Source organism: Pseudorasbora parva, chromosome 24 (assembly GCF_024679245.1).
Source record: "Pseudorasbora parva isolate DD20220531a chromosome 24, ASM2467924v1, whole genome shotgun sequence".
Taxonomy (NCBI): Eukaryota; Metazoa; Chordata; class Actinopteri; order Cypriniformes; family Gobionidae; genus Pseudorasbora; species Pseudorasbora parva.
The window spans coordinates 28,196,966-28,224,921 of NC_090195.1; the positions used below are offsets into that span (position 1 = coordinate 28,196,966).

Genomic DNA, 27,956 nt, shown 5'->3' on the forward strand with positions numbered 1-27,956 from the left:
TGAGGTAAGAAATTCTAAAGAAATGTAATAAAGAATCAAATGTAAATTAATATTGGACTTCACTGAATAAATTAGATTAATCGTTACAAAGTTGCACAAGTTAGCCATTCAAGTGCAGTGAGAATCAGAATCAGAAAGAGCTTTATTGCCAAGTGTGCCTTTCACACAAAAGGAATTTGTTTTGGTGCTGAAGCTTCCAGTGTACATAAACAATACAAATACAACACGGTAATAAACAATTATAAGAAGAAAAATATAAACAGTATAAGGTCACACCTTATATGAGTGTCATAAAGGCTAATCAAACAACAAAACAAAGAGAAACTCGAAGACAGCAGCAGTTTATTTGACTGCTGTGACTTTAAGAGCGAACACACGGATACGGCTACATGCAGTTACACAAATGTTAACATTCACCTGCGAGTCACGACAGTGTTTACTTGCATAGTCGTCAAGATGGTAATTTAGTACATACGTTTTGTGTGTATTTGACCATTGCAGTGCAATTTGTACTCGCAAGCTTTTTGTGTGATGGCCTGTGTGTGTGTGTGTGTGTGTGTGTGTGTGTGTGTGTGTGTGTGTGTGTGTGTGTGTGTGTGTGTGTGTGTGTGTGTGTGTGTGTGTGTGTGTGTGTGTGTGTGTGTGTGAGGTCACGGTCTCTTGGAGAGCGTGCGAGTGCTGCACTGGCAAGACTCAAAAAATAAATGCGAATTATCAACTTTAGTGATGATGCGACACTGCCTCGATTGTGTAAGTGACAAATCCTGTGTCAGCTGTGCAGCTCCATTTTAGTGCAGATGCGATGCGCTGATGTGAAGCCATTTGAGCACTTTGAGAAGAAAAGAGAACATGCGCACGCGATGATTCACTCGCACTGTTTGTGAACTTATGTCTCACACAAAGTTTTCAAATGACTTCATAAGTTATTTAATACAGAAATATGAATTGTACCTTACCTTCAGCATTATAATTATTTTACCCACGCCAGAAAAAGAATGAGACTGTGCATGTCATGCCCTCGCTCTCACAGGGCACGCATCTTTGTGTCGTCAGCATGAGATCGGTTTATGAAATCGTCCCTTTTTTTTAAAGACTGCCGATCAATACCCAAAGCACTTATCGGCCGATTGAGATCATTCGGAGCACCCCTAATTCTGGCATTCAGTTTGGAGTTTTGTCTTGTCTTTTGACTGATTGTCTTGACCAGGACCACACCCACAACTGGCATGAGACATTTAACAAGTGTTCCTAATAATCCTTTAGGTGATTGGATATTGTTAATAAACAGAGAAAGAGAGCAAATATCACATGGTATTTACGTTGTTTAATAGTTTTACCATGGGATATGTCCAGAGCCATGAACATGGATTATTTTCAGGTTCAGTAAATTGAATGACATTAATCCTAATTCTTTATGATGTGACACAAGGATCGGTGGATCACCTTTAAATTGAAAGCGATTTGAATCATTTACAATTGCTTTTCTTTTTATAGCTGTCCAGTGCCAGTGGGCAGGTGAGGTTTAAAGTGGATTTACAGCACATTAATGTCCTTTCTTCTGTGGCACACTCTGTTTTTCCAGCCATATAGAGCCTTCTCGACTCCAGCCTCTGCCCCTGCTTTCCACAAATGACCTGAACAAGAAGAAGAAATCAATTTAATCAAGAGCGATTAAGCAGGAGCTGGAGTCGAAAGAAAAAGTAGTACTTGTTACATAATCACCAGATTTTGATTCCTTGCTGGGCGTGAAGCTTCTTTTAGCAAAGCGCATTCTGTAACAGTACTGCTGCGATTCATTCTATATGCTAGCCTTTATTTGTGCTAGAAAACATCCTACTTCGATGTGTTCGGTATTTGCTTAGGAAAAATGCTGGGGTCTGCAATGTCAGCACCATCTTTGGCAGGCAGTCATTTTTCTACAAAAGTGCTGTCAGAAAAATGTAGAACATGGGTCCAGCTTGATTCATTTCAGGGGTCTGAGAGTGGTTCGCAGATATTTTGGTGCATTACTCACAGCCCAGGCTCAATGGAAAAACATACCCGTGGCAACATTTCTGCATTTCACTCACAACATTTCTACTGTGAGTGCTAGCAGACATATCACCCTGTAGCCCAAGACTGGTTGTCCACTGAAGCAAAGCAGGGCTGAGCCTGGTCAGTGCCTGGATGGGAGACCTCCTGCTAAATCTAGGTTGCTTCTAGAAGTGGTTTTAGTAAGGGGGGGGCGCTCGCCCTGTGGTCCTAAAGCCCCAGTATAGATACGGGGACATTATACTGTCAAAAAACACTCGTATGAGATGTTAAACATATACTTACACTAAACCTACAAAATAGTGTTGATAAAAGCAAATGTGACATTAAAAAAATAATAATAATTGCTGAAGCAACCATGCCATTTTATCTTGTTTCAACCAGTCTTTGAGCTTTTTTGTCGTGACTCGTGTTTCACGGCACTCGTATCTAAACAGGAAAGCATCGCAAGTACAATTCTGTACCAGCCGAGCTGCCGAACAAGCTTAGTATGTCAGAAAATCCAAAAATATGGAACTGGTTATGTAATGCAAACTCCAAAATATATTCGTTGACAAACCATGCACTATGGTTAAAAGTGTTTTAAGGTCACAATATAATTTTGCAAGGAGCCCCATGAAAATAAATTTGAATTAACCCATAATCTGCCCCTGTAATCATAATTTAGTATGGAAAGGATTAAAATAGCTTGCTGTTTTATTGCCATTAGTGTTCATTTCTGTTGGAAACTGCAGTGATATGTATGTATTGGTACACATTTTGTGTTCTGCAGATATGTTGCCACCGGTAAGGTTTTCCAATGCGCCTGTGTTTATTAATCATGTGAATGTTCCAAATGTGGACTGCTAAACCAATAAACCCAACTGCAAAAATCTTTCAAGTTTGTTTAAGTCCAAAGTACATGTACTTAGAGGTCATCACTCATTTACCACCATCATTTTTATAATCAGCAGCCTTCAATAACACTGCTGCTCTCTGATAATGAAACATGCTCAGCTGAAGTCACTGAGAAAGAGGAAAAGAAAAAAATTAACTGTGATTCAGAGGAGTTAGTGTGTTGTGATGAGCATGTATAGAGGCAGAGGAGGAAATAAACAGTCAACCTGAAAGGTGAACACGCTTCACCATCTCTGTAGAATCTCTCGCTATAGTGTCTCTGTACAGTGACGTCACAGAGCATGGATGCTGAAAGACCTTTCACACTGCAGCAAAATACAGTTTAGTGAGTTTTTTACACACACTTCCAGTTATCTCTCAGCAGTGACAGATACTTCCTACAATTCTCAAATTTACTTCAGAATAAATCAGATAGTGATGTACACGTTTTCATGAAATCCAAAATTATTTCACTTAGTTGCATGTTAATTGGAATGGAATGTCATATTGTCTTGGGTTTAAGCGTTGCTGAATGTGCTGACAAGCATTTATGGTAATCTGAAATATTCTTAAATCACATTTTTATTGAAACTTAAAAATAATATAAAAATACTGTAGCCCATGTATTTTAATTAGTGCTGTCAATCAATTATAAAAAAATATAACTAATCACACATTTTCTGTAATTAAAATATTAATTATATTTGTATACTGTACAATTTCACAATGAAATGTGGAAACAACATAAAATACAACATAAATGTATTTTAAACGAAGGCCAGTACCAATACCAATCCAATACTGATGTATATGGATTTTTTTTCTCAGTCTCTGGGGATTACTTTTTTTATGTAATATCAAATAACACATTACAGTTACACATTTTAATCAGGTGATGACTTGTTGCATGACTGATTGTTTGTCTATGTCATTTTGTATGTTAAAAAGTAGGGCTGGGTATTGACACAAATTTCACAATTTGTTTCGCAAGCTTGTACAAACGTTATGTTTTTCAATTTCATAATAAAATGGGCATAATTTGAAATCTGAGACTTTGTTTCATATGAATAGTAACAAAGCAAAAAGATTATTGCTTTTTTATTGGATGGAAGGCGCGCTACAATGTTCCGTTCATTCAACTGAAAACAGGATGACTAAACGATTTCGATATTGGCTCGTAAAAATGAAAATCGATTTAAATTGAGAAATCAATATATTTTTTACCCAGACTATTAAAAAGATGGGAAAATAATAGAGATGCACCAACGTATCGGACAATAATCGGCATCTGCCGATAAAAGCTATTATTTTCACTGTCGGCCAACAGCCAATGATCAGGGCCGATGGTATCCTGTCAGTCAAAAGGGTGCAGAAAAAAAAATCCGACTGCAAATCATACTCTGTGTGTTTGTGTGTGTGGCCTGGTAAACCCTACGTTATGGGGACAAAACATCCCCACAAAGATGGCAATATCCAAAATCCTTGTCCTTGTGGGGACATTTGTTGGTCCCCATGAGTAGAGCATCTTATAAATCACACTAAGATGATGGTGTGGCAGTGTAGGGGGATAAAATATACAGTCTATACATTATAAAAACCATTACGTCTATGGAAAGTCCCCATAAAACATAGAAACACAAGCTACATAAAAGCAGGCTCTATTTGACCCTATGAATTTTATGTGGGTGTAACATTTCTGAAAATAAATAATTTAACACCTTTATTTAATTTCATATAACATCTTTGTTGTTAATTTTAAGAGGGTTCCCTGTATAGTTTGCAGGATTATTTGGGAAAAAGTATATTTTCAATAAGAAAAATCAAACCATCAGCATCAGCATCACCATTGGTCGATATCATTCTGAATAAACCGCCATCAGTATCAACTGAGAAATTTAGGATTGGTGCCTCTCTATAAAATAACAATAAAACAAATGAATTATTTATATATAAAATATCAAGTACTTCTGCTTTTGTATGTTAGTGAACCCATCCGAATAAGTGTACTTCTTTAAATGATTATTAGAACTATTAAATAAAATGTTAAATCGAAAATTAATGTAAAACAGTTAATTTGACATTATTACATTTTTAAAAGTGTACTTCAGTGTGTTAAGACACTTAGTCATGAAAGTGTACTCTCTTTAAGTACACTTAAGTAGCCTTTTTTCATTAATATTATATTATCTGCAAACACAGTTTTTAGAATATATTTGAAGGTCACTACAAGTGCACAGTCAATACATTTAAGTGCACTTATTTTTTACAAGTGTATCCAATTTGTGGTAGTGTGTTAATTACTTAGGCTTTAATTAAAGTTAATGTGTTTATTTAAAATATATATGTGCTTACAGACACTGTTGGCATCCATGTTTCTTGTTTATAGCTGTGAGATGCCAAAGCACTGGTTATCATTATCTCAACCATCACTAGTTGAGCCATAGACTGACTTCTTTATTTTGTAGTCACATAATGATAACGTCCCCGGTTACGTATGTAACCTTAGTTCCCTGAGAACAGGGAACGAGACGCTGCGTCAGCTGACGCTACGGGGAACGCCTTCAGCGTGACAGGTGTCTGAAATCGCTATCAAATCACAATCCTACTGACCGTCGGCAGCTGGTGATGTCATCACCGTGCGACCAGGAAGTATAAAAAGGCACCGTGCCAACATGACAACATCCGCTTCGTCTGAAGGGACTGTGGGCAGGCACACCTTGAAGCATGGCCATGTGACGCAGCGTCTCGTTCCCTGTTCTCAGGGAACTAAGGTTACATACGTAACCGGGGACGTTCCCTTTCGAAAGGGAACTCGCGCTGCGTCAGCTGACGCTACGGGGAACGATATACCCACGCCGCCATGCTGAGGGGAGTGCACGCCCCTTACTGGCAGTGAGAACTGCCTGGACGAGTGTTCGCGGAAAGTCTGAACCACTCCCCCTCTAGCCACACAGGCTGCCAGTGACATCATTCCCTACGGTCATAGCCCAAGCTATATGCCTAAGAGAGAACCTAAACAAGTTTTACTGAGGTTTCCTACTCTCGGCTTGCTCGAGGGCCTGGGACCTACTACTTTCGAAGGAAGGAGTCCCTTAAGGGAATGTGGCTAGGGGACCCGAGGGCGCCACCAGCCGTCACTAATTCGGGAAAACCCTTCACCGAATGCCACCAGGGAGGCCTCACCTGGCATCACTTCTGTGGGACACCCCAGCTTGGCCAACCCTGTCTGTCAAAACAGAGCCTCCGGACATCGCTCTACTCATGAGCATCCAGACTGAGGGACTGCAAAGTGGCAGTGTCCTCCTCAGACCGGAACTCGGAGACGGGAATCCTGGAGAGCAGTACTCAGCTTAGTGCTTCTTACCCTTGCCATCGAGGGGAGTCTCTTCTGCTCGATCCTAGGATCTACTGAGCACATTTATTACAGGGGTGCTCAGGAGGCCTAACAAAGGCCTATGGACTGATCTACCCGGGAGGCCCCGAGGGGGGCCTGCCCGTCTGATCAGACTCAAGCGGCCGTAAGCTCGCAGACGACCCTCAATGAGGGGAGCTCTTAAGCCAGCTTGGTAGGTAACCCATGCTGTAGGCTAGCCAGTCCCTGTCCTGAAGGGACTGCGCAGCAGAAACGGAGTCTCGGCCTGCAGGCAGGTGGCTTTACTGGTTCCTCAGGGGGCTCATGAGGCTATAGCGCCAGAAGCCACCCATGCTAATAGCTAGCTTGTCACCGAGACCTGGTCCGGGAATCCCTCCCAAAAAGGCCAAAAGAGGCCTGACAGCATAATACACTGGCCTACCGAGCGTCCCAGCTCGGGGGCTCACCCTCAGGCGGCCTAGAGCGGCCTACTTCCTGTCAGCCAACGTGCAAACTGTTGGGAGCTGTTGTGTTCCCGGGGCTCGCCTCCAGGGAGGCCTGTTTGATGCCTACGTACAGTCCGGTCTTTTTAGGGCGGCCCGGAGAGGCCTATTGCCGAATGGCAGTTCCCTATTAGATTGGTGACATACGGTGCTTATCCGATGGCAAATCCCACCGGAAACCCCGCAGGGCCGGGAAACGATCATAGGACGGCCTGAAACGGCCCGTCCCTGATAGCAGACTATGCTAGCCACCTGGCTAGCACCCGCGCACACTGTTGCAAGACCTGGGAACCGGGGCTCACCCTACAGGCGGCCTCAAGCGGCCTAGATCCTGTCAACCAATGGTCGGAACCCTAGGTCACCCCCTCAGGGGACGCCATGTGAGGCGTGCTGAAACTCAGCGAGCCCTTAAAGTCGGGCTGACAGTGGCTGTCTGCTGGCTGATGAGGACTGGGTATCCAGTCACTACCTGGGGACTCATCCCCAGGGAGGCCGTAAGGGGCCTACTTATGACGAGGTTTCTACTGCAACCGACATCGTTGGGGAGAACCCTCCCCGCTCACATGGGCCACGACGTCGGAACTCACCCGCAGGGAGGCCTACTGAGGCCTACCACCTGACCCAGAGTTAACTGCCCGGACTGCCTCGGCTGGCGTCTCCCGCCAGCCAGCCTTCTATAGCTGGTCCGCCCCAGCGGCCCATAGCAGCCTTCTGCGACGGCGCAGTCTCTCAGGCAGCGCCTACCAGCGTGGACCTAAAACACAATGCCCACAGCAGTGCACTCAGCATAAAGCGCCTTGAACCCTCTAAAGCGAGGGGAGTACAACTTACGCCACCTGCCTCCAGGGCGGCCGTCTGGTCGTCCAGCGGTCCGCCGTCCGCGCAAGGGCATCAGCCGTGACAGGGCTGGGACAGACCTTACTGTAGTTCATGCGCTAGCCTAACCTCACAAATTCATCTAGATATTTCACTAGCAGAGGTGCCAACGCTACCCAGAGGTGGCTACAGCTAAAAACGTTCGCCAGGAGAACATACCAGGGAGGCCTGTTTGATGCCTACGTACAGTCCGGTCTTTTTAGGGCGGCCCGGAGAGGCCTATTGCCGAATGGCAGTTCCCTATTAGATTGGTGACATACGGTGCTTATCCGATGGCAAATCCCACCGGAAACCCCGCAGGGCCGGGAAACGATCATAGGACGGCCTGAAACGGCCCGTCCCTGATAGCAGACTATGCTAGCCACCTGGCTAGCACCCGCGCACACTGTTGCAAGACCTGGGAACCGGGGCTCACCCTACAGGCGGCCTCAAGCGGCCTAGATCCTGTCAACCAATGGTCGGAACCCTAGGTCACCCCCTCAGGGGACGCCATGTGAGGCGTGCTGAAACTCAGCGAGCCCTTAAAGTCGGGCTGACAGTGGCTGTCTGCTGGCTGATGAGGACTGGGTATCCAGTCACTACCTGGGGACTCATCCCCAGGGAGGCCGTAAGGGGCCTACTTATGACGAGGTTTCTACTGCAACCGACATCGTTGGGGAGAACCCTCCCCGCTCACATGGGCCACGACGTCGGAACTCACCCGCAGGGAGGCCTACTGAGGCCTACCACCTGACCCAGAGTTAACTGCCCGGACTGCCTCGGCTGGCGTCTCCCGCCAGCCAGCCTTCTATAGCTGGTCCGCCCCAGCGGCCCATAGCAGCCTTCTGCGACGGCGCAGTGTCTCAGGCAGCGCCTACCAGCGTGGACCTAAAACACAATGCCCACAGCAGTGCACTCAGCATAAAGCGCCTTGAACCCTCTAAAGCGAGGGGAGTACAACTTACGCCACCTGCCTCCAGGGCGGCCGTCTGGTCGTCCAGCGGTCCGCCGTCCGCGCAAGGGCATCAGCCGTGACAGGGCTGGGACAGACCTTACTGTAGTTCATGCGCTAGCCTAACCTCACAAATTCATCTAGATATTTCACTAGCAGAGGTGCCAACGCTACCCAGAGGTGGCTACAGCTAAAAACGTTCGCCAGGAGAACATACGTCAGTTTATATCGCCGCTACATGCCCGCGGCATGTGCGGTGGCCTCAACTGCTCATATTACACATATCCAGAAGAGAAACAGCCTTATAAACTACTGTTGCTACACAAGCAAACGTACAGCCTACATAAACACACTGTGTTTATACAAAACATCGTTCTAGCCACCTTTACCGGGGAACTACAGGCCCACTGTTACACTTTTCTTCATCTTTTGTAGACAAAATATCCCTCAGGGACGCATAGAGTCCAAAATTACGGCATTAAAAAGAAGAATGTTTGCCCTAAAAGGGGACTCACCCGCTGTCTTCCGTGCCTCATCGCTTCATGTAACATGCATGCTTCGGCGCACTAACCTGAGGGTGGGGCGCTTCATTCTCAAGCAAGGCCGATTTTGGAGGCGGCCGCGAAATCCCGCTATTCCCAGAGACGATGCACTGTGTGCGGGCCGAGCACACACCGGCCTGGCAGGCCGTCAGAGTCTCACATCCGCTCATCATCGGCCCGCGCGGCCTGGTGTGAAGCGCGCCCGGGGAGAGAAAAGAACATAACAGAAAAACAAAGGAGGGGACACATTTACATCACTTCCGCGCCCTCGGGGGCGGAGACTCACCACCCCGCTTCCGGCGCTGGAAGCGGCTCTTCTCCCCGATGTCCCTCCTCCTGTTGCGGGTGTCCCGCCTCTTCTGCGTCCTACTCCTCCACGGAGGGGGCGCCCGAGAGGCTACGCTGCTGCGTTGGCCCAATCGATGATCCTCGGACCTCGAAGGGCCAGGGACACCCTCCTGCCTGGGCGCCGCCCCGGACCTCAGCGGAATACACGTTCTATATGCCGCTGAGCGCGCCCTCGCCTCTCTGAACTTTCCCACCACCGCCTCGACGGAGGTGCCGAAAAGCTCAGAGGGCGAGACCGGGGCATCAAGGAGAAAAGCCTTTTCTTTCCCCCCGATGTCCGCCAGGTTCAGCCACAGATGCCTCTCCGTGGCGACCATAGCCGCCATCGACCGTCCGATGGCGACTGCTGTGTGTTTGGCCGCCCGGAGAGAGAGATCCGTGGTGCGGCGCAACTCAGCCATCGCATCAGGGGGTAGGCCCTCCCCCTGATCGAGGTCCCTCAGCAGATCGGCCTGATAGGCCTGCAACACTGCCATTGTGTGCAAGGCCGCCGCCGCCTGACCCGCCGACGTGTATGCCCTGCCGTTAAGACGCGAGGTCGTCTTTAATGGTTTAGACGGCAGGGCAGGAGCTCTTAGTGTCGATGGCCGCCCAGACGCGAGATAGTTCGCGAACGTCTCGTCGATGGGCGGCATCGACACATACCCTGCCTCGGCCAATCCCTCGACATCAGCGAAGTTAAACCGCTGATGCCGATGGATTCGCGCCGAGTAGGGTTTCTTCCATGCCCCCACGACCTGCTCGTGAAGGTCGGGGAGGAATGGAAGGCTCCCGGGAGCTGGGCGGCTATGGTCGGGGAGAAACCGATCGCCCAATCTGTCTGGGCGGGCGGCCTCTCCCCTGGCTCTCTGCCACGGCAGCTGAAGTCTCAGCGCCGCGCGCCCCATTACATCATACAGCTCCCCATACACGGGGCAGGATGGCTGGGAGGATTCAGCCTCAGCTTCATTTTCCCCCACATCCACAGCCATCCTCTGATCGACCGGAAGAGCATGGGCTGACGACGAGGAGGAGTCTCCATCCGACTCCTCCTCCGTCAGCCTGCTCTCGCGACCTGGCTGATCATCCGCGAGAACTGTACTCTCCAGACGATGAGCCAGGTCCACCTGGGAGCCCCAGGACAGACGGCGCCGCTCAGCCTCAGCTTGAGCGGGACCGCTCCCAGATGCTGGCTCTTCTTCCCTCGAGAAGAAGGCCAGGCGAGAGCGGAGCGTCCTCAACGGAAAACGCTCGCAGTTCGCGCAGGAGGCCCCCTCGAGAACCTCCCGCGCGTGCTCTTCCCCCAGGCAGAGCACACAAAGGGTGTGTGTGTCCTCAGGCGTAAGAAACCTGGGACACGGATCAGCGCACTTCCTGTACGCTCCCTTAACCTTGCGTGTGCACTTCATTTTACGACTTTCCAGCGAACCAGACAAAACAGTCCCTGAAGACGAAAGGATGTTGTCATGTTGGCACGGTGCCTTTTTATACTTCCTGGTCGCACGGTGATGACATCACCAGCTGCCGACGGTCAGTAGGATTGTGATTTGATAGCGATTTCAGACACCTGTCACGCTGAAGGCGTTCCCCGTAGCGTCAGCTGACGCAGCGCGAGTTCCCTTTCGAAAGGGAACTTGGGGGATTCACATCCACAAATAAATGCAGTTCTCACTTTAAAACATTGTACGTAGCCAAGATGTGTCAGGCAGACAGTCAGAAATAAAGTCCTGCTGCTAAGTGGAGATATGCAGGAAGAGTCAAATCAGAGGCAAAACCTTGTCCTGGAATAAATTGAGACAGAAAAGACTGATGAAGAAAGAGCAGGGTAAAGAGGGATGAAAGGAATCACGCTTAGGGGTGTGTAAGAGAAGACAAGAGAGTCAAGGTGAGTGAGCTAGTGAATTATGCCCTGAAGAACAAAGCAGCACAGTGAAGGTGAGTGCTGTGTTTGAGTGAGTGACCCCAGGCTCCACCGAAGGAAGCGCTTTGTGCCGGTTCCATCAAAACCAGAGAGACACTGGGTTTGCAGAGGCCAGGAGATTCCGAGATCACAATTTTTTGTTTTACTGACAGGAAAGAGGTGATGAGAAAGTTCCTCGTAGCAAAAACAGACCCGAGGAGACAGAGAGAATATGAAATGACATATGAAATACTAAACCGCCCACCTAGGCAACAAGTTTATGTGAAGGCTGTTCCAAACCACAGGCACCAAAATAATGAAGCCTTATTACTTTTTTCCTATTTTTCCTTAAAAATTAGGGCAGCGTAGCTCATTTCATGTGTAAGGCAAAATCTGAAAAAAGATCCATGGAACGTTTCATACAAGATGACAGACGGAGTCAAGGGAATTATCAATTTGAACTAGATTTGCATTTCCCAAAGGAAATACAAGTGTGTTCGAGGCAGCAAAACACTTTAAAGCTCTTGATTCTAACTTGTACTTATAGTTCTTGTAATTGTTCAACTATAGCATTTGTTACAATAAGGGTATAATTAAGACCATTGATGGCTCCTCATTACCATGCTTAGGCTAATGTTTTCTTTCTTTTTTCTATATATAGCATTTGTTATGATAAATAGCAACATAAACATTTAGAAATTATAGCAACAACATGCCACAGTTGTAATTCTGTCAGGACCATTGACATCAAAGATGATTGATGATTAGCATATTTGGATTGGCGACGGTATGGTTCTGTTCTGGGCAAGAACTCCCTGCGCATCCATGCAGCCTAGCACGGATAAGAGCAGGCAGAGCAGAGATAACCCTCCTTAGACCCCGATCAGACAGAACACGCTTTTCAGGTACTGCAGTGCACTGACTTTTTTGGTTGACGTCTTTTTATTTAGAAAAGGGCAGTGCGCGCTGCAGGTTTTTTTATGTTGCTTGGTCTAATCAAGGTAACCGTCACCACAACGGAAGGCCCGCCTCTCTATTCAATCGATTGGATAATGTGAATAACATCAGATGCTTTTCTGCTGTTGATTTTTTTTTTGCAGGCGCTCAGTGAACTCCTACAAAACGCTAGGGGCAGCAGGGCGGCTAAAACCCAAACAACATGCAACAAACACTCGCTGGCAATAGAAAACTATTTTAAAAAGGCACTCCTCACTGCAAAAAAAAACATGTTCTGTCTAAAATGCAGTGCCAATACCAGATATCCTTACACTGTAAAAATAAAAAAAAAATTCAAGTGACTGATCACATCAAAAAATTTCAGTTGGCTGAATTTAATTTCTGTGCATTAAATTGCATCAATTCACAGAATTTCAATTCGGCCAACTGAAACATTTAGATGTGATCAGTCACTAGAACATTTTCAATTGGAGACAGCTCTGCCGTTCGAATCATACCCTGCGTCTCAATCAGCTCCCTAGTTCACTAGTCATGGCACTGATCAGGACATAAGTCAATGGGCTGACTCCCTGATCAGTGCCCTGACAACTGAACTAGGGAGCTGATTGAGACGCACCCATAGCGAATACATGACCCGGAAGAGGAGGAGCGCCGCTATCGCGTGAGTTCACGTCCGAGACCTACACGGAAGACAATATCTTGGCAGATAAAGTCATTATTTAGATTTTTTTTTCCGCACAAAAACTGTTCTCGCCGCTTGGTACAATTATTGTACAGCCACTGTAGTGAGATGGACTTTGTAACGAAGTCTTTAGTGCCTTTTATGGGTCAGATGCTTTTCTGCTGTTGTTTTTTTTTTTTTTTGCAGGAGCTCAGTGCACTCCTACAAAAAGCTAGGGGCAGCAGGGCGGCTAAAACCCAAACAACATGCAACAAACACTCGCTCCCAATAGAAAACTATTTTAAAAAGGCACTCCTCACTGCAAAAAAAAAACATGTTCTGTCTAAAATGCAGTGCCGATACCCAACGGTACCTTTTTTTCTATACTTTTGACATGTTTTCCTTACACTGTAAAAAAAAAAATTCAAGTGACTGATCACATCAAAAAATTTCAGTTGGCCGAATTTAATTTCTGTGCATTAAATTGCATCAATTCACAGAATTTCAATTCGGCCAACTGAAACATTTAGATGTGATCAGTCACTAGAACATTTTCAATTGGAGACATTTTTTTTCAGTGTAGTTTAGGTAAGTAATTAAAAAGCATGTCTAATTAATGGAAATCATGAAGCTTATACAACTTAACAACAATTTATTTATTAATACAATTTACATATTTAGGCCCCTATGAAATAGTAAAAACATTTTTACCAAAATTCCATTTCATTCCATTTTAATGGTTTAATTAAATGAATAACAATCAAAAAGCATGTCTATTTAATTGAATTCATAAAAACAACCATATATTATATAAATATTAAATATATAAGAAGCTTTTTCATAACAGGAATGACCTGTGTTAGTGATCGGGACTGAGAGTTAAATGTCTGGGATGAGCTTAGAGGAGTTCCGGAGAATGAGTGATGTATGGAGAAGTGTGTTTAGAGCACACCTGTCTGAATGTGTGATGGATAGAGTGTTAGAGATGAATGAGAGCGGAGGGGAAAGAGCACGCTTGATGAGGTTCTGATCTGAAACGCACGTCCCGACATCAGGTCAGAGGAAAAGTGTGAAAGGATTGAATTTGTCAAGCAGACAAATTATTGTTCTGGAATCTTATCAGCTCGCCAGTCAATTTCAGGCATGGAAATATCAGAGTGAAGGGCACCTTTCTCCCAACGATTATCATAAAATGAGCAAATTTAACATTCAGAGGATTACAACAACCATTAAAGGAAAGAAACACTCTTTACGCCATTATCATTCATCATCCCGCACATTAAACAATTCACGTTTTTTGTCCATACTATATTATTTACGTCATATTCATTCTATTTTGAAAGTGTCTACAGCAAAAAAAAAAGAAAACAATTTATTGCGTTCTGCAGCAGTCTGACCTGTTAGAACTGCTATGCTTTCAGTGCCTTCCGCTTTAGCTATAATGTGATTGTCATGGTAATTGTGTCACCTCTTATCACCGATTAGTTATGCAAGCAAGATAAAAAAAAGCCTTTGCGTACCATTCCTCTAATCCGCAATTAAAACTGTGAGCTGTTTGCTCACTTTGCGTTTTTCTAACTGAGGGCTGTGTGATACATTCCAGACCTCAAAGAACTTTTCGCTGATGTCCTTGCCAAAGTCATCGTCACATGTGGAAAACCAAAAATGAAAAGTTTTTATCATTCCTTTTCAACTATCAGCCCCCCTGGTACAGCCAGAGTGCGTTGAGGGGCACATTCATGACTAGATTATTGACAGAGCAAGTAAAGAGACAGTCTAAAGCAGCCTGATTATAACTTTCAGGGCTCACAGAGTTTCACGATTAACTAACTTCTCCATGACTTTCTATCTCACTAACTCTCCTCCTCTTGTCCTCTCCCTTTAGGTAATGAGCTTCTGTATCGTACCCGTGAAGGTGATGTGGTCCGCTTTAACATGGAGACCAACGAAAGCACAATCCTGGTGACAAACAGAAAGTTCGTAAGTGTCTATCCTCCCTATTCCACCTCTTTCTTCATCCTAAAATTGTGAAACCCTTTAAAGATATTAAAATTAAAGTTGTTCAAGTGCTTATTAAATGTTACTGCTCTTATTGTGCATGATTCACTCCAAAAAGTATTGTCACCCTAGGGTTAGTTCCAAAGGGTTAGTTCACCCAAAAATAAAAATTATGTCATTAATTACTTACACTAATGTCGTTCGACACCCGTAAGACCTCTGTTCATCTTCGGAACACAAATGAAGATATTTTTGTTGAAATCTGATGGCTCATAAAGGCCTTCATTGACACCAATGTCATTTCCTCTCTTAAGACCCATGAAGGCACTAAAGACGTCGTTACAAAGCCAATCTCACTACAGTGGCTCTACAAACATTTTATGAAGTGATGAGAATAGTTTTTGTGTGTAAAAAAACGAAATAACGACTTAAATAGTCCTAGGCCGATTTCAAAACAAAGTTTCGAACTGTTATGAATCAGCGCATTGATTCATGTTTCGGATAGCGTGTCAAACCACCAAACTGGTGAAATCACATGACATTGGGGATCCGAATCATGAATCGATACACTGAATCATAATGGTTTGAATCTTTGTTTTGAAATCGGCCCATCACTATATAAGTTGTTATATATTTTTTGCACACAAAAAGTATTCTCGTCGCTTCATAAAATTATTGTAGAGCGACTGTACTGAGATGGGCTTTGTAACGACATCTTTAGTGCCTTTTGTGGGTCTTGAGAGAGGAATTACATTGGTGTCAATGGAGACCTTTCTGAGCCCACGGATTTCAACAAAAATATCTTCATTTGTGTTCTTAAGTTGTCAAACGACATTAGGGTAAGTAATTAATGACAGAATTTTCATTTTTGGGTGAACTTACCCTTTAATAATGTCAGAATGTGATTGCATTGACATAAAAAAACAATACAAACAAATATGTAATTGCATATTTATTAGTTCCCTATATCGAGGGAACTTCGCACTGCGTCGGAACGACGATTTGGGGATACTCCCTTAGCATGAACGCGTCTGAAGTATGAATGAAACTAGTCCAATCCTTATTGGTCCTACGTCATGACGTAGATGTGACGGCATACCCGGAAGCTATAAAGGGGAGCCCGGCGCATAGTAGCGTCAGTTATCGCTCTTCAGCATAACGCTCTGTGTGTGTTTGAACATTGTCTGTCTATTTATTGTTGTCTGTCCCATATATATACATATATTATATCAGTAAGAGACCTAGAACGAAGATATGTCTAGTTCTGAGTTTAAGAGGTGCGTGCATCCGTGTCCCCGCTACATCTCGGGAACGGACACGCACTCTCTTTGTGTACAGTGCCTGGGCGTTCAGCATGCTCAGGCGGCTCTCGAGGGAGCCGCCTGCAGCCACTGCGAGCTGCTGACGCTCAGGGTGCTGAGGTCTCGGTTGGCGGTCTTTGACGAGGCCGGCCAACCACGCGAGCCCCGTGGTTCTGGGCCTGCGTCCGCTGAGGCGGCGCGGCGTCGCAGATCATGGGGCTCGCAGCTGGACGTATCAGCGGAGATTGAGACTGCCGAGGCACTTTCTCAATCTTCCTCTGATAGTTCAGAGATTCTCCCACCTCGTGTGGAAGCCCGCGAAGCGGCTTCTTCCCCCGGGGTGGAGAATCAGATGTTGATTCTCTCCGGATCCGAGGATCCGGAAGATATCAACATCGAGGCGGGTGGGGCCGCATATATGTCACCACCGCACCCACCCGCCCAAGAGGAGCTTATCGAGGTACTGACTCGTGCCGTGGCCAAGTTAAATATCAATTGGCCACAAGAGAGGCAGGAAGTCCAGCCATCCAGCAGGCTGGACGACCGGTTTCTCTCGCGCCGGGCTCAGTCGCCTCGCCGGGGCTTGCCGTTCTTTCCGGACCTGCACAACGAGTTGTGTAGGTCCTGGAATAGACCATACTCCGCGCGCATTTCCAACCCCCCAGTATTAGATTATGCTAATGTCATGGGTGCGCGCGAGGCAGGCTACGGGACGATGCCGCGGGTGGAAGATGCTCTCGCGAGCTATCTGTCACCCGAATCGGCATCGTCCCTAAAAGCCCCGGTACTGCCCACCAAGCCATGCAGGGACACATCAGCGTTGGTGGGCAGGGCATATATGGCGGCGGGTCGGGCTGGTAGCGCTCTGCACACGCTATCGATATTGCAGGCGTACCAGGCCGACCTATTAAAAGAGCTGGACGAGGGAGAAGGCCCCTCCCCGGAGGATGTATTAGAGCTTAGGAAGGCTGCTGATCTGTCTCTCCGCGTCACCAAGGAGACGGCCCGCGCCATCGGCCGCTCCATGGCCTCTATGGTGACAGTGGAGAGACACTTATGGCTAAATCTGTCTGGGATGAAGGAGAAAGATAAGACTTTTCTCCTAGACTCCCCGATCTCGCCTTCTGGCCTGTTCGGCGACGCCGTTAATTCGGTCGTCGACAGGTTTCAGGAGGCGAGAAAACAGTCAGCAGCCTTCGGACAGTTTCTCCCTCGTCGGCCAAAACCAGCAAAGGCTGCCACTAGTGGGCAGCCGCAGCCGTCAGCCAGCTCCTCGCACCGTCAGGTGCAAAAAGAGAGCGTCGCTTCTAGAGCCCCTCCTCCGGGAGCTTGGCAACAGAGGCGGCGCTCTCACCAGCAGGCTTCCGTGCAGAAGGGCGATCTAAGGAACGTCCTTCTCGCTAAGAAGGCTGCTGGGAAGAAGTCCTAGCTGTGGTAGGGCTTCAGAGAGCGGTCCCCCTCGCGCGGGAACAACCGAGGTTGTCTCTCGCGCGACGCTCTCGAAGGGAAAACGATGTGGTAATCCCGCCGTCACAGACGCTTCGGGCCACATCGTTTTTCCTAGGGCACGTTTCGATCCAGTCGCCTCGAGTAAGACCTGCGACTGGGCGGGACGAGTGTCCAAATATCGAAAATCGTATTTCGTCCCCTGCCGGGCATCCGCTTCAGGGGACGGGAAACGAGACTCAAATAACACCCGAGACCAGCCTCGAGAGGCTGATTCCCTTAGTAGATTATCTCGGCGCATGGAAATGCCTTCCGAATATATCCACATGGGTCCTGCGTACTGTAGAAATAGGGTACAGACTGCAGTTTGATCACCCCCCGCCAAAGTTCAATGGGGTGACATGGACTGCAGTGGTGCCAGAGCGGGTTCGGGTAATGGAACAAGAAGTAAAATCCTTGCTGGCAAAGGGGGCCATAGAGTGGGTCCCGCCGTCGGAGAGGGAGGCCGGGTTCTACAGCCGGTACTTTATAGTTCCAAAAAAGGATGGAGGGCTTCGGCCGATTTTAGATCTGAGGTATCTGAACCGGTCTCTGAGGAGATTCAGGTTCAAGATGTTAACCATTCCCACAATCGTGAGTCAGATCCAGCCCAAGGACTGGTTCGTCACGATAGATTTAAAAGACGCCTATTTTCATGTCTCCATCCTTCCATGCCACAGGAAGTTTCTGAGGTTCGCTTTCGGGGGCGAAGCGTACCAATATCGAGTGCTTCCCTTCGGTCTAGCTCTTTCCCCTCGCACGTTTACCAAATGTATGGATGCAGCTCTGGCTCCATTGAGACTTCAGGGCATCCGGGTACTAAATTACATCGACGACTGGCTTATACTGGCCCAGTCGTCCGTAATGGCAGTTCAACATCGAGATGTAGTTCTAGCACATATCCAACGCTTGGGGTTGAGGCTCAACACAAAAAAGAGCGTGTTGGCGCCAGCCCAGAAAACGACCTTTCTGGGGGTAGTATGGGATTCGGTTTCGATGCGGGCGCAACTCTCCCCCGCACGAATCAAGACCATTCTGGCGGTAGTCTCAAGAATAAAGCTAGGCCAGAGTATCACTGTGAAACACTTTCAGATAGTGTTAGGGCATCTAGCGGCAGCGTCCAACATTATTCCGTTCGGCCTGCTACATATGAGAGCTCTACAGTGGTGGCTGAAAACCAAGGGGTTTTCCCCCAGAGGGAACCCATTCCGTATGATCAGAGTCACGCGCAAATGCCTTCGGGCTCTAGGTATATGGAAGAAAGCTTGGTTTCTGTCCCAAGGGCTAGTCCTGGGAGCATCATGTTGCCGGAAAACCGTTTCAACAGATGCTTCCCCAACTGGTTGGGGCGCGGTCATGGAAGGCCGCTTTGCGAGGGGTCTATGGGAGGACCATCATTCAACCTGGCACATAAACTGCCTGGAAATGATGGCGGTTTACAGGGCTCTCAGGAGTTTCCTCCCAGAGCTTCGCGGGTACCACGTTCTAGTCCGTACAGACAATACGGCTGTCGTGGCATATCTGAACCACCAGGGGGGGTTGAGGTCGCGCCCGCTATGCAAACTGGCGCATCTCATTCTTCGCTGGTCACAAGACAGACTGTTATCCCTCAGGGCAATGTATATCCCGGGGATACAGAATCAGGGGGCAGATATACTATCGAGGCAAGGGCTGAGGCCCGGGGAATGGCGGCTCCACCCAGAGGTGGTGGAGGCGATGGTCAGGAGGTTCGGCCCAGTGGAAGTGGATCTGTTTGCGTCTCGAGAGACGTCCCACTTCCCACTGTGGTTCTCCCTCACGCACCCAGCCCCGCTGGGGTTGGACGCCATGGTACAGACGTGGCCGAGGCGGCGTCTGTATGCATTTCCCCCCGTCGCTCTGCTCCCAGGGGTCCTGGAGAGGGTTCGGCAACAGGGAGTCAGTCTCCTGCTGGTAGCTCCTTGTTGGCCAACTCGGGTATGGTTTTCGGACATAATAGCGCTGCTGGCGGATCACCCGTGGCAGGTCCCTCTGAGGAGGGACCTCCTATCGCAGGCGGGGGGCACAATATTTCACCCCCGCCCCGAAATCTGGAACCTCTGGGTCTGGCCCCTGAGGGGGCCAGGTTCCGAGAGGAGGGCCTGCCGGCAGACGTTATAGAGACCTTACTTAGCTCTAGGGCCCCGTCTACTAGGAGATTGTACAGCCTCAAGTGGAATGTTTTCGTCACTTGGTGTAGAGAACGTGAGGTGGACCCAGTTAACTGCCCAGTGGCTTCAGTACTGGAGTTCCTCCAAGATCGTTTCTCTGCAGGGCTTACCCCGTCCACACTTAAGGTGTATGTGGCAGCTATTGGAGCTTTCCACGCTCCGTTAGGTGATGGGCCTTTGGGTAGGCATCAATTGGTTGTACGCTTCCTTCGTGGGGCGCGTAGGTTAAGACCTGTAGTGCGTACCAGAGTTCCAACCTGGGATCTGGCAGTGGTTCTCGAAGGCCTGGCTGAGGCCCCCTTCGAACCACTGGAGACAGCAGAACCTAAGAATCTAACGCTTAAAGTGGCGTTCCTCCTAGCTATTACCTCTCTCAGGAGAGTGGGAGATCTTCAAGCTTTGGCCATCACGCCAACCTGCTTGGAGTTTGCCCCGGGAGGAGTAAAGGCCGTACTACACCCTAGGCCAGGGTATGTGCCGAAGGTTCCATCCAGTACGGTCAGATCTTTGGTTCTTCAGGCATTTCATCCTCCGCCCCATGTGACGGCGGAAGAAGGGAGATTATTCCTTTTGTGTCCAGTTCGGGCCCTAAGGATCTATCTGGAAAGGTCAGCTCAGTGGAGGAAATCAGACCAACTTTTAGTGTGTTTTGGCTCACCCAAGAAAGGGCTGCCTGCGTCAACCCCTACTATTAGTAATTGTGCAGGCAATAGCCTTGGCATATCAGGTGCGCAATCTGCCTTCACCTATTGCCTTGAGAGCCCACTCGACTAGAGGCATGGCCTCTTCGGTGGCCCTTCTGTCCGGAGTCCCTATGCAGGACATCTGTGAAGCGGCTGGCTGGGCTACTCAGCACACATTTATAAGGTTTTACAGCCTACGCCTCCCTGCGACCCCCGGCGGCAGGGTACTCCAGTCCTGATTGTGCCTGGTCTCCAGCTCACAATAGGGCAGGCGTATCCTTGGTGTGGCCTAGTGGGTACTCGTTCCCCAAATCGTCGTTCCGACGCAGTGCGAAGTTCCCTCGATATAGGGAACGGCTCGGGTTATGTATATAACCCTTGTTCCCTGAGAGGGAACGAGCACTGCGTCTCGTCGCCACACCGCGTATCGCCTGAGAGCGTTATGCTTCATCACGATAATTGACGCTACTATGCGCCGGGCTCCCCTTTATAGCTTCCGGGTATGCCGTCACATCTACGTCATGACGTAGGACCAATAAGGATTGGACTAGTTTCATTCATACTTCAGACGCGTTCATGCTAAGGGAGTATCCCCAAATCGTCGTTCCGACGCAGTGCTCGTTCCCTCTCAGGGAACAAGGGTTATATACATAACCCGAGCCGTTTTCCTTGCCATTGCTCTATAGATTGGCCAGTCTTACAAATATATAAACACTACGATCAGTTTTAAGTGTGTAACCATTAAATATCAACATGAACTATCAATTCAAAATCATATTCAATGCATATTTATACTCGGTAACACCTTTACACTCGGTCACGGTGCTTGATGAACAAGGGAACGTCTGCCAATTCCACCATGCAGTTGAAACAACATAATTTGTATGAATTAGAATTACTTTTAACATTTAAAAACAGACATTTTAAAATTCCACAGCCTTGTTGCAGTCTAAAAAACTGACTCAATAATGCACACAATTGGAATTTAAACATTTAAACAACAAAAAAAGTATTTTTATTTTATAAAACTATACATTTCAACCACTTGGTGGAATTGGCAGACGTTCCCTTGGTCATCAAGCGCCGTGATCGCGAGTAAAAACGTTCACAAGTATAAAAATGCAGCTATAATGCATGTAGGTGATTTTGGATTGATATTTCATGTCGATATACAATGGTTACACACTTAAAACTGATTGTAGTGTTTATATCTTTGTAAGACTGGCCAATCTATAGAGCAATCCCAAGGAAAACTAACTTTACCGGACTCCTCGATGGTCGGGAGCATTTCTGTAGTGTTGTGGTGATTCCGTTGTGTTGTGGCGATTTTGTTGTGTTGTGGATTAAATCTGCTGTTTTGTGGCGATTTCTTTGTGTTGTGGTTTAATTTAGTATGGCTGCACTACTGGGCCACCGTACTTGTGTGACCTCTAACAAAATATACTCACGCCAGCAAGAAAAAAGTTAGCAAAATGTGGCCATTTGGTTGCAGTCTGGAGTCCTGAATTAGTCAACTAGTTTTATCGCACTCCGAAAGCCCCCTCGTGGTCGGAAGCATTTCTGTTGTGTTGTGGCGATTCCGTTGTGTTGTGGCGATTTCGTTGTGTTGTGGCTTGTTTCCGTTGTGTTGTGGCGATTTCGTTGTGTTGTGGCTTGTTTCTGTTGTGTTGTGGCGATTTCGTTGTGTTATGGCTTGTTTCCGTTGTGTTGTGGCTTGTTTCCGTTGTGTTTTGGCTTGTTTCCGTTGTGTTGTGGCTTGTTTCCGTTGTGTTGTGGCTTGTTTCCGTTGTGTTGTGGCGATTTCGTTGTGTTGTGGCTTGTTTCTGTTGTGTTGTGGCGATTTTGTTGTGTTGTGCCTTGTTTCTGTTGTGTTGTGGCGATTTCGTTGTGTTGTGCCTTGTTTCCATTGTGTTGTGGCTTGTTTCCGTTGTGTTGTGGCGATTTCGTTGTGTTATGGCTTGTTTCTGTTGTGTTGTGGCTTGTTTCCGTTGTGTTGGGGCGATTTTGTTGTGTTGTGCCTTGTTGCCATTGTGTTGTGGCTTGTTTCCGTTGCGTTGTGGCGATTTCGTTGTGTTGTGCCTTGTTTCCGTTGTGTTATGCCTTGTTTCCATTGTGTTGTGGTGATTTCGTTGTGTTGTGGCTTGTTTCCATTGTGTTGTGGCGATTTCGTTGTGTTATGCCTTGTTTCCATTGTGTTATGCCTTGTTTCCATTGTGTTATGCCTTGTTTCCATTGTGTTTTGGTGATTTCGTTGTGTTGTGGCTTGTTTCCGTTGGGTTTGGGGCGATTTCGTTTTGTTGTGGCTTGTTTCCGTTGTGTTGTGGCGATTTTGTTGTGTTGTGGCTTGTTTCCGTTGCGTTGTGGCGATTTCGTTGTGTTTTGGCGATTTTGTTGTGTTGTGGCGATTTCGTTGTGTTGTGGCGATTTTGTTGTGTTGTGGCGATTTCGTTGTATTGTAGCGATTTTGTTGTGTTGTGGCGATTTTGTTGTGTTGTGGCGATTTCGTTGTGTTGTAGCGATTTTGTTGTGTTGTGGCGATTTCGTTGTGTTGTAGCGATTTCGTTGTGTTGTGGCGATTTCGTTGTGTTGTGGCGATTTCGTTGTGTTGTGGCGATTTTTCTTGTGTTGTGGCTTGTTTCCGTTGAGTTGTGGCGATTTCGTTGTGTTGTGGCTTGTTTCCGTTGAGTTGTGGCGATTTCGTTGTGTTGTGGCTTGTTTCCGTTGTGTTGTGGCTTGTTTCCGTTGTGTTTGGGGCGATTTCATTTTGTTGTGGCTTGTTTCCGTTGTGTTGTGGCGATTTTGTTGTGTTGTGGCGATTTTGTTGTGTTGTGGCTTGTTTCCGTTGCGTTGTGGCGATTTCGTTGTGTTTTGGCGATTTTGTTGTGTTGTGGCGATTTCGTTGTGTTGTGGCGATTTTGTTGTGTTGTGGCGATTTCGTTGTGTTGTGGCGATTTTGTTGTGTTGTGGCGATTTCGTTGTGTTGTAGCGATTTTGTTGTGTTGTAGCGATTTTGTTGTGTTGTGGCGATTTCGTTGTGTTGTGGCGATTTCGTTGTGTTGTGGCGATTTCGTTGTGTTGTGGCTTGTTTCCGTTGTGTTGTGGCGATTTCGTTGTGTTGTGGCTTGTTTCCGTTGTGTTGTGGCTTGTTTCTGTTGTGCTGTGGCTTGTTTCCGTTGTGTTGTGGCTTGTTTCCGTTGTGTTGTGGCGATTTCGTTGTGTTATGGCTTGTTTCCGTTGTGTTGTGGCTTGTTTCCGTTGTGTTGTGGCGATTCCGTTGTGTTGTGCCTTGTTGCCATTGTGTTGTGGCTTGTTTCCGTTGTGTTGTGGCGATTTCGTTGTGTTGTGCCTTGTTTCTGTTGTGTTGTGGCGATTTTGTTGTGCTGTGCCTTGTTTCTGTTGTGTTGTGGCAATTTTGTTGTGTTGTGCCTTGTTTCCGTTGTGTTGTGGCGATTTTGTTGTGTTGTGCCTTGTTTCCATTGTGTTGTGGCTTGTTTCCGTTGTGTTGTGGCGATTTCGTTGTGTTATGGCTTGTTTCCGTTGTGTTGTGGCTTGTTTCCATTGTGTTGTGGCGATTTTGTTGTGTTGTGCCTTGTTGCCATTGTGTTGTGGCTTGTTTCCGTTGCGTTGTGGCGATTTCGTTGTGTTGTGCCTTGTTTCCGTTGTGTTATGCCTTGTTTCCATTGTGTTGTGGTGATTTCGTTGTGTTGTGGCTTGTTTCCATTGTGTTGTGGCGATTTCGTTGTGTTATGCCTTGTTTCCATTGTGTTATGCCTTGTTTCCATTGTGTTATGCCTTGTTTCCATTGTGTTGTGGTGATTTCGTTGTGTTGTGGCTTGTTTCCATTGTGTTGTGGCAATTTCGTTGTGTTATGCCTTGTTTCCATTGTCTTATGCCTTGTTTCCATTGTGTTGTGGTGATTTCGTTGTGTTGTGGCTTGTTTCCGTTGTGTTTGGGGCGATTTCGTTTTGTTGTGGCTTGTTTCCGTTGTGTTGTGGCGATTTTGTGGTGTTGTGGCGATTTTGTTGTGTTGTGGCTTGTTTCCGTTGCGTTGTGGCGATTTCGTTGTGTTTTGGCGATTTTGTTGTGCTGTGGCGATTTTGTTGTGCCGTGGCGATTTTGTTGTGTTGTAGTGATTTCGTTGTGTTGTAGCGATTTTGTTGTGTTGTGGCGATTTCGTTGTGTTGTGGCGATTTCGTTGTGTTGTGGCTTGTTTCCGTTGAGTTGTGGCGATTTCGTTGTGTTGTGGCTTGTTTCCGTTGAGTTGTGTTGTGGCGATTTTGTTGTGTTGTGGCGATCTTTTTGTGTTGTGGCTTGTTTCCGTTGCGTTGTGTCTTGTTTCCGTTTCGTTGTGGCGATTTCGTTGTGTTGTGGTTTAATTTAGCTTGGCTGCACCACTGGGCCACCGTACACAAGTGCCACCACAACATTTCCCAACTGTTAAGAGCTGCATTTTCTGTTGCATATGAAAAATATCAAAAGGCAAACAAAACACAACTGGAACGAAACCTATGGACAGTTGTTCAGCTCTGGCAGCGCAGCGCACATCAGAACAGGCTTACTTTTTCAGATCCAGTGAGAGAGTGTTTGAATTCGCCAAAATAATAATAACCGCTGTAAGACATACTATATCAGATCAAACAGTGCTGATGTGGAAACCAGGAGAAACATTGTGTCACCAATGAACAAGTTAAAGAAGGTTTTTCAGTCCACAAATCACCAACATTCACCATGGATTTAACTAACTGTAACCATGGTATTGTTTCAGTAACTGATGCAAGTCATTCATCAACAAGCAACATGCTCTGCAGTAGGGTTGTAATGATATATGGGTATGGCGTTTTATCATGGTAATGTAATATTATAGTATTGTGCACATTTGCTTATCTATGGTATTGGGTAAAAAAAAAAAAAAATCAGACAGAGAATCTTACCTGTGCATACACAACTTTTTTACCACTTGACTGCTTAGGGTGTTTTCACACTTGAGTCCTCTTTAAAAGAACTGAACTCAGACTCCTTTAAAGGTGCCCTAAAATGATTTAAAACTATATGTTTAATTGTTCTCTGATATCTACATAGAGGCTATGTGGCTTATTTAAGGGGACAAAAATGTCCAGATGCAGTTTTACAGGTCCATTTACAACCGTATAAATTGTCACTATGATGTAATGCTCTGTTTTTGCCTTATTTGGAAGAGTCATGAATATTAATGCAGAGCTCTGTGCATATGATTGGCTTATTTCAGAAGCTCACAGCTCACAGCAGTTCAGTGTAGCGGTGAGTCCTGACCGTCCTGACACAACACAGACCGACTAAATTCAACTTTAAGCAAAACATCTCAAATGGAGATTGAAAAAATGCAGCTTACTTGTTTCTTGGTGTTTTCAGACCATCCACAAGCGAGAAAGAGCATGCGTTCGTGCGGTTGCCAGATTTCAGTAATTAAATCCCCCAAACAGAGCTTTTCAGTGAAAAGAACACAATACTATCCAGTGTTTCACCTAAACATGTCCAATCTGACAACCATATGCACGCGTGAGCTCTCTCTCGCACACAGATGATCTGAAAATACCAATAAACAAGTAAGCTGTATTTCAGCAATCTTTATTTGAGATGTTCTGCTTAAAGCGTCATTCAGTCTACATTTTAGACTAGTCTTTTTTCGTCAACGATATTGCATGTTTATATAACGTTAGTCACAATGTAGGCTACGCAGTGACTGTGATATGTAGCCTAATCTGAAATACAAATAGGCAAAAACATCATAGGAAACACCATACTTCAGTTCTCAAAAATATAAATATATAACTTATATTTTTACAAAATGAATAGCCTTGTCAAATGACTATCGTTTTAACTTATATGGTGGAAAAGGTGACGTTTGCTAGAAGGATTGAGTGAACGATCTAAGCAAAGTATCTACGGTTGTATTTTGTATAGGGCTGGGTTTCGATTCAAATTTCAAGAATCGATTCGATTCCGATTCTCAAGATCTTGAATCGATTATCATTATTTAATTTGATTCGATCCGATCCGATCCGATCCGATTTTCAAGATTTAGATAAGTGTTTTTGAAGAAAGCATTTTTTTCCAGCTGTTACCTGAATTACAGGACTGTAGTTATGCAACATATTGATACTATTATTATAGACAATCAACTGCAAATGAATGGAGTATTGATGGTTGTAAAGAACAATCCCCCTTCCAGAGTGCTCTAGTCAGCAAACGCGCACTGTGGAGCTGTGCTGTCGCGCGCCGTCATGACAATGCAGCCATTACAACTTCCTTGGCAGTAAGAGCGCGCTGCAGTGAGAACGGCTGTGTTCTTCAGCACGGTGACGGCGGTATAACGTTAGGCTGTGTGTCCACCAAAGCGTTTTTAGCCAGCTGAAAACGTTAGGCGCTCAGCTGAAAACTCCCCGCTGTGAGCGCTTGAGAGCGTTTTGGCAGGCAGCGTTTTTTCTCCTCAGTTGAGACTTGCTTGTTGTTATGATACGGAAAATCCTACTCGCTCAGCGCCTCGGTGCGCTCCAGGCGTTCAAAAAACGTGGCGCTCTCATTTAAAATAATTGAAAATGCCAGCCAGTATTCTCTGTCCAAGGCGTTTCTGGAGTTTTCAAAAGCTGCCATGTTCGTTGTGTTAACGTCCTTCCACCTCGCGCGCATGCGTGAATTCAATGACACGGCAAATTTAAAATTCAATGTAGGCCTTTTATTAAATCGATCCTCTGAGTTATGGATCGATCTTTAGAAATTAATATGAAAATCGATTCAGAATTGGTGAATCGATTTTTTTCAACACAGCCCTAATTTTGTAATAAAAAAAAAAACAAAATTCAAAAATTGTTTAAACAGTCAATAAGTGGATACATCGCTACTTACTGCTTGCAGGAATACAGTTGTAATTAGCACTTTCTTCAGTTTAAAGACGCTGAGCGGAGCTTGCTTGAAATGGGCCGAACAAACGAAATCTTGAATTAAATTGTTGCGGTATCCGATTATAAATATCAACCATGACTGTTGACATTTTTTATCTGTGGGAAGGTTAGAAAAGTCATCAGGTCTCCTGAACAGCCTGGAACATGAAGTGTGTCCATGCGAGCAGCTTGTTTTGATGATTCGCTCCATTTCCGCCTGACAATGAACATGTTTGGACAGATGCAAATGTTGGGGCGTGCATATAAATGATCCCCAACGCTTGCATCACTGTTGGGTTTATGTTGAGAAGCACTTTTTTTTCAGTGGAGTTTTGGATTCACAAGATTTACATAAGAAGTAGGAGGCAATGATGTTTGAGACTCACAGTATGTGATGTCCATATACTGAACTCTTATTATTTCGCCA

The 27,956-nt window shown here is 46.2% G+C and overlaps 1 protein-coding gene across 4 annotated transcripts in view; it reads left to right on the top strand.

Moving 5' to 3' along the window:
* dpp6a (dipeptidyl-peptidase 6a) overlaps positions 1-27,956 on the top strand; it is a 673,440-nt gene that overhangs the window by 499,535 nt on the left and 145,949 nt on the right. For all 4 annotated transcript variants that reach the window (XM_067435535.1, XM_067435538.1, XM_067435537.1 and 1 more), the window contains one exon: positions 14,842-14,936. In XM_067435535.1, coding sequence (XP_067291636.1) covers positions 14,842-14,936 — 95 coding nt within the window. The remainder of the gene's footprint in view (positions 1-14,841; positions 14,937-27,956) is intronic.